The 14,417-nt window shown below is 43.4% G+C and overlaps 1 protein-coding gene across 1 annotated transcript in view; it reads left to right on the top strand.

Annotated features, from left to right (window-relative positions):
- LEMD2 (LEM domain nuclear envelope protein 2) overlaps window positions 1-14,417 on the top strand; it is a 267,597-nt gene that overhangs the window by 28,862 nt on the left and 224,318 nt on the right. The window contains exon 2 of the mRNA XM_086923192.1: window positions 13,861-13,901. Within this exon, the coding sequence (XP_086779318.1) occupies window positions 13,861-13,901 (41 nt within the window). The remainder of the gene's footprint in view (window positions 1-13,860; window positions 13,902-14,417) is intronic.

Below are 14,417 nucleotides of genomic sequence, written 5' to 3'. Positions count from 1 at the left end.
GTAGTTGGCCCCCAAGGTTGACGTTGGGGGTATACTACTCCTCTTGTTACCTCCAATAAATCCCACACAGTGGGATTGCTAAGAGGTGTTTGAAGGCTACGCTCACCTTTCTCCACCACTCTGCAAACGCGACTGCTATGTTATAGTTAGAAATTATCATTTAAAAAACATTAAAATTCACTGAAAAAACCATAGGTTTCAGGCACGTTATAGTTAGAAATTAGCATTTAAAAAACCTTAGAAATTCACAGAAAAAAACATAGGTTTCAGGGACGTTAAAGTTGGGCATTTCACTCGTACAAAACCAGAGAAATTCCACCTTTATATTTAGTTCAGCTAACTATAACTCGTGCCCCCAAAATGCACTGCTGATGACATCACATATTACATCATTCATGATATGGTCAGTGACATATGTCCATATAGACAAATAATTTTCCTCATGTGATGCATGAGTGCTGGAGTGAAGTCAATTGGATGTATAAGGGTGTTAAAGATGTGGGTCCCAAAAACGAACTACAGTTGTTTTACAGCCTTGAAAAAGCCCAGTGTCCAAAGGCCTCAGTGGCGAATCACATGTTGATAAAACATAAGCAGAATAACTCTGTAATGTAAACGCAGTATGTTCAATGGTTTACAAGAGGACACAACATAAAAAGAATATATAGGTTGAAAAGGAATAGCAAATTAAGGATTTGATTTAAAATACTCTATCGGCTGTATCTAGAGTGGTCTGCTGACTCTGCATACATTTCTAGTCTTTGACAGGAACCACTGTCTGGTTTTTCAAAAGCAAACTTCCAAAGGCAATGATTGTTTTTGGGAAAAAAAACTAATTACCCTCACACCATACAAGTTGTCTCCCATTGGGTAGGGGTCATTCAAACTTTGTTACTGTCCATAACTGTTAGGTTTTACCCAGCTGTGATGGACTGTGAAAGATGAGCATTCAGCTCTCCACTCTAAACTGAGAGGGCTGGCAAATGTACTACCATCAGGCATTTAGAACACTATTTCGGAGACGGAACTGGAGTAGGCTCTGTCATCCAGATACTGAAGGTCTGTCCTCCTCAAAATACCAGAACGAAGGTTTAGAAGAGAGGTCGCAGTTGTACTAGAGTTCCTTCGCCACAAAACTTTCAATCATATCCGTAGTACCACATCTTATTTGCTTCTTAAGTCTTTTATTAGGAAACCCTCCGAATAGCTGATGAACCTTATTTCTATGGTGTGGTTTATTAAGAATGTTTGATACAATATATATATATATAACTTGACGCTATTTAAATATCTGTACCTGGTTTACTTCACCCCCAGCTTGGTTGACATAGGCAGGGGGCCCTCTTCTGCCTTCCTCAGCTGCAAGATTGAAGAAGACAATTTCCTCTACATGGTTTAGTCCTGCAGAATCATTTGCGCTTTTTTGGGATAGCATAGGATTGATTTTTCATTTGGTTCTGGGTCACCTCATCGGTCTCACCCCAAAGATTGCGTTGCTAAGCCTCTTAAAAAAAGGTTTTGCTCAAGCCAAAAAAGTTCTTCAGTGGCTAGGGCTGCTTTTGGCTAAACAAGACTTTTCACTGAAGTTGAGGAAAATACATTCTGCGAGAATTGCTACATGGAAGGCTGAATCAATGTAACCTGTCACCTTCTTGAACTTCGATACACAAAGTTCGAGGCTATCCCTGAAAGCATTAAAAATAGCAAACATGGGTGTGCAACCAGGCCTTCAGGAAGGGAGATGTTGAATAAATACTTAATGGCTGCTTTGCTGTTCGATTAGTTCGATACGAATATACTGGATAGTGACTTACTATGGTAGGGACGTGGGTATAAACATGGTGGAATTCTCTCTCTGTCAGTCAGTCTCTCTTTCTCTCTGTCAGTCTCTCGCTCTGTCAGTCAGTCTCTCTCTCTCTCTCTCTCTCTCTCTCTCTCTCTGTGTCAGTCAGTCTCTCTCTCTGTCAGTCTCTCTCTCTCTGTCAGTCTCTCTGTCAGTCTCTCTCTCTCTCTCTCTCTCTCTCTCTCTCTCTCTGTCAGTCAGTCAGTCTCTCACTCTCTGCCAGTCTCTCACTCTCTGCCAGTCTCTCACTCTCTGCCAGTCTCTCACTCTCTGCCAGTCTCTCACTCTCTGCCAGTCTCTCACTCTCTGTCAGTCTCTCACTCTCTCTCACCCTGGCAGTCTCTCTCACCCTGGCAGTCTCTCTCACCCTGGCAGTCTCTCTCACCCTGGCAGTCTCTCTCACTCTGTAAGTCTCTCTGTCAACTCTCTCTCTCTCTCTCTCTCTCTCTCCGTCAGTCAGTCTTGCTCTCGGTCTGCCAGTCTCTCTCTCTCTCTCCAGTCAGTCTCTCTCTGTCACCTCTGTCTCTCGCTCTCTCTCTCTCTCTGTCAGTCAGTCTCTCTCTCTATCTATCAGTCAGTCTCTCTCTGTCAGTCAGTCTCTCTCTGTCAGTCAGTCCCTCTCTCTCTCTGTCAATCTCTCTCTCTGTCAGTCTCTCTGTCAGTCTCTCTCTCTGTCAGTCTCTCTCTCTGTCAGTCTCTCTGTCTCTCTCTCTCTCTCTCTTTCTCTGTCAGTCTCTCTCTCTCTCTCTCTCTCTCTCTGTCAGTCAGTCTCGCTCTCTGTCAGTCAGTCTCGCTCTCTGTCAGTCAGTCTCGCTCTCTGTCAGTCAGTCTCGCTCTCTGTCAGTCAGTCTCGCTCTCTGTCAGTCAGTCTCTCTCTCTGTCAGTCAGTCTCTCTCTCTGTCAGTCAGTCTCTCTGTCAGTCAGTCTCTCTCTCTGTCAGTCAGTCTCTCTCTCTGTCAGTCAGTCTCTCTCTCTGTCAGTCAGTCTCTCTCTCAGTCAGTCTCTCTCTGTCAGTCAGTCTCTCTCTCTCTCTCTCTCTCTCTGTCAGTCAGTCTCTCTCTCTCTCTCTCTGTCAGTCAGTCTCTCTCTCTCTCTCTGTCAGTCAGTCTCTCTCTCTCTCTCTGTCAGTCAGTCTCTCTCTCTCTCTGTCAGTCAGTCTCTCTCTCTCATCCAGTCAGTATCTGTCAGTCTTTCTCTCTGTCAGTCTTTCTCTCTCTCCCTGTAAGTCAGTCTCTCTCTGTAAGTCAGTCTCTCTGTCACCTCTCTCTCGCTCTCCTTCTCTCTCTCTCTCTCTCTCTCTCTCTCTGTCAGTGTCTCTGTCAGTCTCTCTCTTTCTGTCAGTCTCTCTCTCTCTCTCTGTCAGTCAGTCTCTCTCTCTGTCAGTCAGTCTCTCTCTCTGTCAGTCAGTCTCTCTCTCTGTCAGTCAGTCTCTCTCTCTGTCAGTCAGTCTCTCTCTCAGTCAGTCTCTCTCTGTCAGTCAGTCTCTCTCTCTCTCTCTCTCTCTGTCAGTCAGTCTCTCTCTCTCTCTCTCTGTCAGTCAGTCTCTCTCTCTCTCTCTGTCAGTCAGTCTCTCTCTCTCTCTCTGTCAGTCAGTCTCTCTCTCTCTCTGTCAGTCAGTCTCTCTCTCTCATCCAGTCAGTATCTGTCAGTCTTTCTCTCTGTCAGTCTTTCTCTCTCTCCCTGTAAGTCAGTCTCTCTCTGTAAGTCAGTCTCTCTGTCACCTCTCTCTCGCTCTCCTTCTCTCTCTCTCTCTCTCTCTCTCTGTCAGTGTCTCTGTCAGTCTCTCTCTTTCTGTCAGTCTCTCTCTCTCTCTCTGTCAGTCAGTCTCTCTCTGTTAGTCTCTCTCTCGCTCAGTCTCTCTCTGTCATTCTCTTAGTCAGTATCTCAGTCTGTCAGTCAGTCTTTCTCTCCACTCTCTCTCTCTCTCTCTCTCTCTCTCCACTTTCTCACTCTCTCTCTGGGGGGCCATGGGTACATTACCTGCAAGGCCCGCGGGCAACCTGGTAAACTGGATGTTCTCCAGCTCAAAGATGGCTGCTGCATAAAGATGTCTGTTTATTAATGCATTCCTTTTCTACTACATCCATCTCTATGGTTGTCCTTTCTGGCACCTTTTGTGGAATTGTGCATGCAGGGTGACTACTTCCTCCTTTCCTCTTGATTCCTGCAGCAAAATGGCGAATTTATTTTGGATTTCTGTGAATCCATACCCATCCTGCAGTTGGCATACAGTTTACCGGCTTGGCTCCTTCCCGAGGCGGTGCTCCGTAGTTCTTGCTTGGCACTAGCCATGGCCACGATATTGCTTCTCCGCCTTCGTATTTTTACTGGTGTTTGCTAGCATTTAGTGACTTGTTTCTGGGATCTGTATTGTACAGGATGCAGACTCTCCTCACTGTAGCTAACGCTGTCAGTACATTGTTCCCCATCTGCTTTGTGTTTTCAGGGTCCTACTGGGAGTGTGGGGTGTACACAAGCGTCCTACTCTGTATCGAGAATTTATTCTTAGCCTAATGTTTTCGTGGTGTTGGTGTGCAGAGAGAAAGGTGGGAGTAGTATTCACATTCAAGTTGTTACAGAAGTAGTTTCTTTACAGCATTGCTGAATTGATCTGGGACCCTCATCAGATTTTACAAGTGGCCCTCATCTGAGTGTGGAGTGATTAGAAGAGTAGTGTCATAAACTATTTAGATGCACATTATTGGTTCAGTAACATCAAACGAATGTGCAGCTCCTACCTTATCGAATAAGAGCATAGAGGCATGAGCATCACTGAAAAAGTGGGGTGGTATAAATGGTAATGTAACTGTATTATTTCTTTTTGTTGCCATACTCCATGAGAGTGCATGTGTTTGCAGGTTGTCTTCCCCACCTCCCGTTCCACTCCATGTTGTTGCGTGAAAGGTCCCACAAGTTACTTACCTTAAATTAATCACGCATCGCCCTGGTGGCTCACTGTTGACGAATGCAACCTGCCTATATTCACTTGTCCATCATACATCGCTCAAACCAAGAACTTGCAATGAGTGTTTAACAACATTGCCACAGGAAGGAAGCGGCCTCTTAATGTAGCAAAGAAATACAAAATAATGACATACAAAGCTGTGATTGCCAGCAAATGTCGGGTGTCACTTCCTTTTCTTTCTGCGGAGCACAGGACAAGCACAGATAAATCAATCTTAAATAGTGTCCATCCTATGCTCGCACTGTGATTCGGGTACTATTTTAAGACTTAGGACAGGTCCTCTGTTTCAAGTTCTTTTGCTGCTTTGTCCATTCGTTCTGTTTTAAAACACATTCTTGGACATTGTTTATCTATGCCTTCATCTTTTGGTCTACTCGTACAGCTAAAATAAAATAAAATTGTACGTGCTTGTATAATGTTTAAGTGCCACACTTAACAATACATTTACACCTTCATGATTCTGGCTGCCGTAGTCCTATTTTCTTTGCCTTTCAGCCATTCACCCCCTTTATGCCTCAAACGTTTATGTTAATTTTAAGTACAGGTCCTAGTTTAAGTTGCGCACACCCATAACTTTACTACTCTGCGCCACCCTATAAAACTGCACACAATGCCACTGTACACCACTCTACTCCGTTCCTCTCCACTTTACGGCACTCCACTCTACAACATTTTACTCTACCTCACTCCACTCCACTCAACATGCCACTCTGCTCATTGCCACTCTGTTCTACGCCACTAACCTTTAGCCAGGCTGAACATGGCTAAAAGTCATTGGCAAAGCCAATAGCTCTCTCATAGGGGAGACCTATTGGATTTGCCATTGTTTGTTAGAACTTGAAGGTTTCTGTGTGTGGGGCTGAATCAATCCCCAGTACCCTAATGCCACCAGAGGTTTTTAGTTTGAGCTCAATAAAATAACTTTTTCATGTGGAGAGCTTGTAGGTTATGCACACTGTTTAGAAAATGCTTATAGGCTTTAGGGTAGCCATCTGAGAAAAGCAAGGCTTGATGATATTTTGTTTTGCAGAGTTTTATATAGCGCGAACTTGACCTGAATCTGAATCCTGTATCAGAGCGCTTTACATAGCACCAATTACGTTACATGAGGACACACATTCATTAGGTCTCGCCCTTGCGAAAGTGCACCCTCGCCGCAAGACTATAGCTGTCGGCTCAGCCGACAATGAGTGGAGACAAGAGCTTGCCACGCGCAGCATTTTGCAATAGGATTAGGTCGCGCGCGTGAGCTTCTGCCGTAGACCGCGTGGCAGAAAGAATAGGATCACGACGCGCGCCTCGTGAACAGTTCACATGACTGTGTTTGGTAGGCTTTAGGTTTCGGTTTTATAGTCGGCGTGCGTGGGAAGGGCAGCGGGGAGCAGGGGGAGTCTGCAGAGGGGCGCGCGGCGACGATAAACAGGCTGGCTTTGCCTCCTCTCGCCCACTGTCCGTGTCTTTGTTTTCGCCGCCTGCTGTCCGTGTCCTCGTTCTAAGATGAAGTTGGAGAAACGCGATCGTTATTGGACTGGCGAGCACATGTGCATCTTGCTCCAGTGATTACCAAGTTGTCTAGGGCTCTCTATACTCGCTCCGTCTCGTCTTTTTTGTTTGTTCTCTCCTTTATGTGGTAAGTTGTGCCGTGTCTTTGTTCCCACCCCCCTCCTGCCCGCTGTCCGTGTCCTCGTTACCGCCCGCTGTCCGTGTCTTTGTTCCCGCCCACTGTCCGTGTCCTCGTTCTAAGATGAAGTTGGAGAAACGCGATAGTTATTGGACTGGCGAGCACGTGTGCATCTTGCTCCAGTGATTACCAAGTTGTCTGGGGCTCCCTATACTCGCTCCGTCTCGTCTTTTTTGTTTGTTCTCTCCTTTATGTGGTAAGTTGTGCCGTGTCTTTGTTCCCACCCCCCTCCTGCCCGCTGTCCGTGTCCTCGTTACCGCCCGCTGTCCGTGTCTTTGTTCCCGCCCACTGTCCGTGTCCTCGTTCTAAGATGAAGTTGGAGAAACGCGATAGTTATTGGACTGGCGAGCACGTGTGCATCTTGCTCCAGTGATTTCAAGTTGTCTGGGGCTCCCTATACTCGCTCCGTCTCGTCTTTTTTGTTTGTTCTCTCCTTTATGTGGTAAGTTGTGTGTGTTCTAAACAAACATTGGGCACTTATTTGGGTTACTAATGTTCTTTGATTGCATTTGAAACGAATGGCTAATCGTCAGTGTTAATATTTTCCTTTCTCCTTTTGATTATATGGTGTCTCAACGTAGTGGAGTTACTCTTGTTAGATTCATGTGTGTATGCTCAGGGCTGGCACTGCTGTATGTTTTTGTGGTGTGGATTGACAGGGTAGCTATCATCAGACAAATACGTGAGTGTCACTTCAGTGGGCTTTGGCTTTACCCACATGTTTGGAGTCAGGTGTACATGTTTTGATTGTGTAGACGTTGTGTACTTCCACAAAAAAGTGCATCCCTTCCAGCAGATGTGTTCATTTTGGTTATCAGCTGCCTAAGCTTGAATTTTCAGGATCACTCGCATGACATGGGAATTGGTTTTCAATGTCTCCGATAACGAGATAATGTATGTTGCATTTCTCCGGCAGCACAGATGGAAGGAGGGCAGTCGTTAGTCTGTATGACCTCCACCAATATTAATTCAGTTGTTTCCTTCCACACAAATGGACATCCATTCCCATGCTATTTGTTTGTAATGCTTCACATTACAATTCAATACTCCAAAGCTGCTGCAGCCTGTCTTACGAGCGGAGCCTCCCTGCTCATGGTTCAGCAGTGAGTGTCAAAGGCTCTCGATGCTGTGTGCAGGGTCTGCCGACAGCTGGGTCTAGGCAAATAAAACCGATGAAGTGCATGCTAGGCGTCAGCTCTTGGTGACAGCAACCAGTACATCCGTTTCAAAGCCACCAGGGCCTTTTGGAGTTCAAGGGAAGGCCCCAGCCGTAAGGAGTGCTTTGTTTAATAACTTAGGGTCTAGAATTGCTCGTCAGTCTGCCTGTTTGATCTGTTAACTGTTCAATACAGTCGCACCTCCCCTTCAGGGATTTGCACTTTAATTTGTGAAGTGGTTAACTGAAAGAATTTTCAAATTAGGTTAGATTCTGCATTTCCCATCCTGAAATGTATAATCTGTTAGTATGGGAAAAACAAGGACCCCCTGATAAGGATGGAATTCCTGGGTCAGGGCAATTAATTTATGAAAAATAAAACACCCAGGCAACACATAAACACTGGCACAGTTTCAAGCAACACATTGATGATAAGTAATAAGTAATGAGGCACTAAGATTAGCACAGAAATTTCAATGTAATAAATTGTATAAAAGTGTCATGAAGAAAATTAATTGACAAACTGATTAAAAAGACAATAAAAAGGGTTTCTTTCAGTTGATATGTAACAGATACATATTATTTGTTTATATAACTGAATGATACAATGGAGAGATGGTTCCGTCTACGCGTTTCGACACGTCGAAAGTGTCTTCCTCAGGGCACTACCATCTTGTTATATATATCTTCGGATAATGTGAAGAAAATTAGTCCGGGTAAGTCCGATCAAAGACTAAACATAGGACTTCTTTATCTGAGGTACAGCTGGTCCGTGATGTAAAGGCTCCTTGTGTTGTTAAAACTCCTTATGTTGGACAATTGGCGTCAGCGTTTCCCGGGGTAGATAAGAGTAAGCATAAGGACTTCTTCAAATGCTGAGTTAAAAGCCGCCTTATAAACCGGTGCGCCGTTGGCTGATTTCCAAGGGCGGGTCAAATTATTCTTTTAATGATGACCTACAACAAGGGACGAGCAGGAACGGACGCAGCCGTCAGTACAGCCTCGGTCTTCAATGTGTTCTAAATGCACCCAACGCACCAGAACACGAAGACATAATTAAAAGTAAATACATACCTGCGCTGTGTTGTTCTCGAGCGCAGCGCAAGCCAGCACGAGACACTACACTTCCCCTTTCCTACCAAAAACCAGAACTAAAACAACAAAAGTAAACAAAGCACTAATATGAAAAAACAGTGAATACAATGGAAATGCTAGAGAGTAAACATAGTAAAAGGAGCACACGTAAACTATAAATATGTGTGACATAATCTTCAAATCTTTTGGGTTTCCTGCAAACACGTTTGGAACGTGGAACAACTACCACGTCGTTGTTCAAATGAATATTATTCTGTACACGGAGACATCAAGCTTAGCACTCTGTACATTTTTACTTGAGGGTTCACAACTGGAAGGTCCACCACAGTAAAGAGGTTCATTAGAATTGTTAATAGATTGCAAAGTAAAACTAGTAGATTGGGAAGTTAACACTCCTACTTCTTAACATTATACATCTTTGTCTCAGGATGTACACTGATATTTCCCCTGAACAAAGCAATTCTATTAGCATTCCACACTCTTCCAGCACTCAACAGAGCAGAATTGCAAAGAACTTTATTTGCTTTGAAAGGTGAAGAGTACTAACTGTCGCCTTTACGTACCATTCTTCCTTTCTTTACCTTGACAATGTCACCAACTTTAAGGGCTACACTTCTTACTTTCTTTGTTTGTTTTCCAACCAAGGTCTTTTGATTATTTTTAAGGTTTTGTTTGACACTCTTGACTGACCATGGAATCAACTTAGTGCAATTAAGCCAACCCATATTGTCTTTGGTGCGGGGAGAAAGTCCTCGCATAAGTTCAAAAGGGGAATAACCAGAAGATTGGTATTTGGTAATCCTAGAAGCATAAATAGTTTTCATCAATTCATCCTCCCAATCTTTGACATTACTGTTGGAGAGTTCAATGATACCCTTTATTACTCTCTTGAAGCGTTCCACGCTACCATTACCTTCTGGGTGATATACTGAGGTTGTTCTATGAACAATCCCAGATTCTTTTATAAATTTTTTTAAAGCAGTCACAAACAAATTACCCACCATTGTCAGAAATTATGTCTTTAGGAAGACCTTCCTTACTAAAAACTTCACCTAGGAAGTGTAACACATTTTCAGTGTTGGCTTTCTCTACAATTTTGTACTCGGGCCATCTTGAGAAATGATCTACCAACACTGATATGTTTCTGCAGACCATTGATGTTCTTGACGGTACCGCAAATATCTATGCCGATCCTTTCCCAAGGCATATTTGGAATCACAATAGGATGTAACAAAGTTTTGCAGGTGGTCAAGGTTTTATCTGAATTAGCACATTCAAAACATTCCCGTACTATTCTTTCAATGTCTTTATCCACTCCAGGCCACCAATAGGATGGCTTATTTCTACATTTTGTCTTAACAATACCTAAGTGTTCCTCATGACAAAGGTTTATAACCTTGTCACAAAAGATCTTTGGTGGAATTAATTTCCCCCTTCTAAGGAGCAAGTCCTTTTCAAAGGAAAGCTCATTCCTAACTTCCCAAAAAGGAATGAGTGCTCCATCAAAGACAGATTTGTCTGGCCAACCTTTTTGGACAAGTTTTGACACGTCTTGGATCACTTGGTCAAGAGAAATATTCTTGACCCATTCGCTATGAGGTATGCTCATGAGTTCATTACCGATAATAGTGGCTACAAACAATTGGTCCCAATCATTATCAAAATTTTCAATGAGCCAAAGGACTCCTGCTTAAAAAATCAGCGATTCTCTTGTGTACACCGATTCTGTTGCGTACACTAGGAACGTATTCAACATCGTACAGAAAATCCAAAAGCTGTCCTCGTCGCCATTGTTGTGTTAAATAATCTTCTGAAACACTAAGTATATATGTTTCTTTTAATGATGACATGCAGCAAGGGAAGAGCAGGAATGGACGCAGCAGTCAGTACAGCCTCTGTCTTCAATGTTTTCTAAATGCACCCGGCGCACCAGAACACGAAGACATAATTAAAAGTAAATACATACCTGCACAATGTTGTTCTGGAGGGCAGCGCAAGCCAGCACGAGACACTACACAAATTAACTCTATAAAGGACACCCAATTGACTGTTTCTTGATGAAAGCAATAAATGACCTGTATTAATGTTCACCCACCCATAAGAATTTAAGCAAGTGCTCCACTTGACCGCACTGAGCCAGTGATTAGTAAGGCAAGTACTGCAGTGCATAATTGAATAGAAAAATAAGAGTATTTGCTGTATTAAATAATGCTTTTGTACAAGCTCTGACCAAACTGTTGGCTCAGCCTTTGTGTTGATGCAATGAATAGCTAGCCAATAAACTCAGTATGTCAGTGTTTCGGCCCCCAAAAAAAATTTGTATGTTTTCACCAGGACAGTGAAATGATAGCATTCTCTGTAAAACACTGCATATTAGAAATGTGTCCGCCTTTCTTTAGCCGTCAACTTTCTGTCAAATTATTTTCTGGATGGCATCTTGTAAAATGGAGGCAGTACCGATTTGCAAAGATTTTTGGAATTTAATTTGACAAAGTAAAAATCTAAAAAATTATTTTCGAATGAATTGCTTCATATGGCAGATTGGAGGGCTTTGTGCCCTTAGTAACTGGCTTAGCCTGAACTGTATTTACTTAAGATAGAGGGAAGAGGCTGGTTTATTTGATGGGACCTCGATTTGTGATTTTAGTATTCATTGGTCATCTTTACTGTCAAAGTTGTCACCATGCATCCACTTCAGAGTGCTTTACTATTCAAAAATCAAGAATTATTAGCATAACTACTACTACGGAAGAGGGTCAAGATAGATTTGTATATGACTGGGTTCAAACTGGAGTGGCATGGGGAGCAACAAAACAATGGATTTAGGCCCAGAACTCTGTACTGGGGTGAATGTTTGACATTGTTCAACATTCTGTGAATCAGTTGTTCTTTTGGCTTCTAAAGACTTCAGGCACTGTTTTCTTGTGGCTCATGCAGATTCCTCATCTTGTGAATCTCCCCTGGTGCCCGACTGGATCCAGAAAACTCTCTTCATTGGTGCCTTTATAGCTGGTGGTGGTGCCATCGGCCTCTATCGTGACTCCATCCATTCTTAGGACATGATGGCATAGAACCACATATAGGTTGCACGGTAATGTCAGTGCCTTTTTTCAGTGACCTTTGATGCAGTTTTCTGAAAAACTCTGACAGTGTGCAAGGATGACACCCTTATATCTCCTCCCCACCCCCAGCCCCTATAAACATCATTTAAATCATGCTGCAAGCAGATGTTTGTCATGGACTAGCACAATAACTATCTTTAGTGTCACTGTTCACACAACGTCAAGTCCCAAGACAAATGTTCCCTAATCCATCTGAAGGCCATCATGTAGCAGAAAGCTGAGTTTGACGTTGCTGAACACAAAAAGCGACACTAGTTCACCTGCAAATCACAAAATAATTCATGTTCCTTTCTTAAGGGTAAGTCTAGGACAAAGGTGAAGGACAAAACCTGAAGAAAGCATAAAAAGTCCTAGGAAGGCTCTTCGCATTCTTGTTGGTTGCACTCGAGCTAGAAGTAACAAAGTCTCTGCATGAAGGCACCTAAGCTTTGATGTACGCTTCAGATCTGGTTACTGTTCTAGAGACGGTGCACCCTAAGTTTCCTGGGCTATCCTCAATTCCACCACTGATTGCGGGCTTCAAGGAAGTCAATGTGCAGCTTTTCAAATGGTATCGGTGCACTTTTCCTTACCATCAGGCCCGACTGATCCGTACGGTGTGCCCTGAGGGTTGCTACACCCATAATTTCAGAGATAAACTCTTAAGCTTTTACCCACCCTGCCTGAGGATTTCCAGTAATCTTTCGCTCGAATGTACAGGATGGCTAGGACGCTGCGAAGAATATTTTGAAATTCTGTCTGGGCATTGTGAATTGTGTTGCTTTGGCTGTAAGCAACAGTCTTTTGATCGGATGTCATGCTTAGAAGCACACCACTTTTTGGGGACATAAAGCCCCTCTCATGCACATACCCTTTGATGGCGTACGGTTGTCTTGAGAGAGTGCGGATTCATCACTGGAAAGTTTAAGTTGGGTCATACACTGTCAATATTCTCAAATGTGTCAGTCACGCTCCGTGTGTGAGGGCGTGGAAAATGTAAATTAATAAACTGACGGGGCGGTGCCTATGTGCAGCTGTGTATTGTCCTGTCCAGAACTGTGACGGTCAAAACCAAGGTCATTAGTGCCACCTGCTAGCATGCAGTAACTATTGCAAAGAGTTGGACGGATCCAGTCTTGCTAGTGTACACATTCACAAGATGGGGAACCTGCAGTTTTCGCCAAAAAGGGTATTAGCAAAGGTACATAACTTGTTTGTCTTGTATATGACAAGGATGTGGTTCAATCAGGAGGGTAGGATTGTAAATGTCATGCCTTTCCATATTACAGCACAAACACCATTACTTCTACAAGCATGCTATCTGCCAACAAGCGTTGATAAAATAGCACCAAGGTAAAGAGAGAGGCAGTACTGGATTGCTTTGTAAGTTCTGGAATGCAGTTCCATTCAGTCTCTTCTCTCAGTAGTTAAGAGGGCTAAGTTACACAGAACATTTCGAAGTTGCATGTTTGATGTGTAGAGATTGGTCTGAATACCAAGAATGCTACCACCACCATGCAACATTGGTCACCTTAGGCTATATTAATGAAATCCTCCAGGGGAGCAATGAGGCTCCCCTGCAAGTGCAGTACCATATGTGGCTAAAAGAGGGCCCACTGGCCCACTTTTGGACACATATGGTACTTCAGTCTGAAGGCGAAGTAGGAGAGATTCAGTCTACTTAGTTAGAATGGACGGGACAGGTTTAACGTGCTCTGGGTAGATACCGTTATAGGAAAAATTGGTCAACAAGAGGTGATGAAAACCAGTTGGCTTGATGACTGGACTATTGGCTTAACAATTAAACAGGAGACTGGATTGGGGGAGGCATAAGGGGTTGAACTACTGAGTGCTGGCATCCGTTCCGCATGAGAGTTCACCTGAGAGAGGGTCTTTTTGGCAGAATGGGTGATGGGACGTGGGCTCAGATACAGATGACTGAAATATTAAGATGGATCAGTGAACATCACTTAATGTTTGAAAATCTACCTTCTTATGATGACTCCTTGTCTTTTACAGTGCAGCAGATGCCAATGGACTGCGAGGGAAGAACGGATCCAGTAAGTTATCCTTCAAGATTTTCTCTAGCTTCAGATTTTTGATTGGGCATAAATTGTTCCCCCATATGTAAAAGATCATATTTTAACCGCTGCACCTGCTATGCAAAATTAGGTTTAAAAAAATCAAATCCTAAAAATATATCCTGGTAAGAGTGCACATATTTGGCCAATTTCAAAGTGAGGTGATGGGCCTAAACTTTTTGGTGGCAATACCGCAGGCCAATGCCCTGCAAAGTATATTAAAATAAATCAGCCCACATACCCTTTTTCCGGTTCACTTCATGGTAGAAGAAAACATCACTGCTCAATATGGATTGCCTTCTTTGGGCTAGAGATGGGTGGCGATGGGCATCTCTAATAGTGTTAAAGTTTTTTCAGTGTTATAGACCATGAGTTGCTACATTGACTGTAAAAGGCTGGAGTAGTGGCATACCGTACAGTGTGTCTTGGTGAACATCTATACTTACATCTGCACTTTGATGAGAGAGAGCAAAGTGGCTCAAAACTGTTCCAGAA

This window comes from Lissotriton vulgaris, chromosome 5 (genome assembly GCF_964263255.1).
Source record: "Lissotriton vulgaris chromosome 5, aLisVul1.2, whole genome shotgun sequence".
Lineage (NCBI taxonomy): Eukaryota > Metazoa > Chordata > Amphibia > Caudata > Salamandridae > Lissotriton > Lissotriton vulgaris.
The sequence above is the reverse complement of the archived record's forward strand: the minus strand, read 5'-3'. Positions and strand labels throughout refer to the sequence as shown.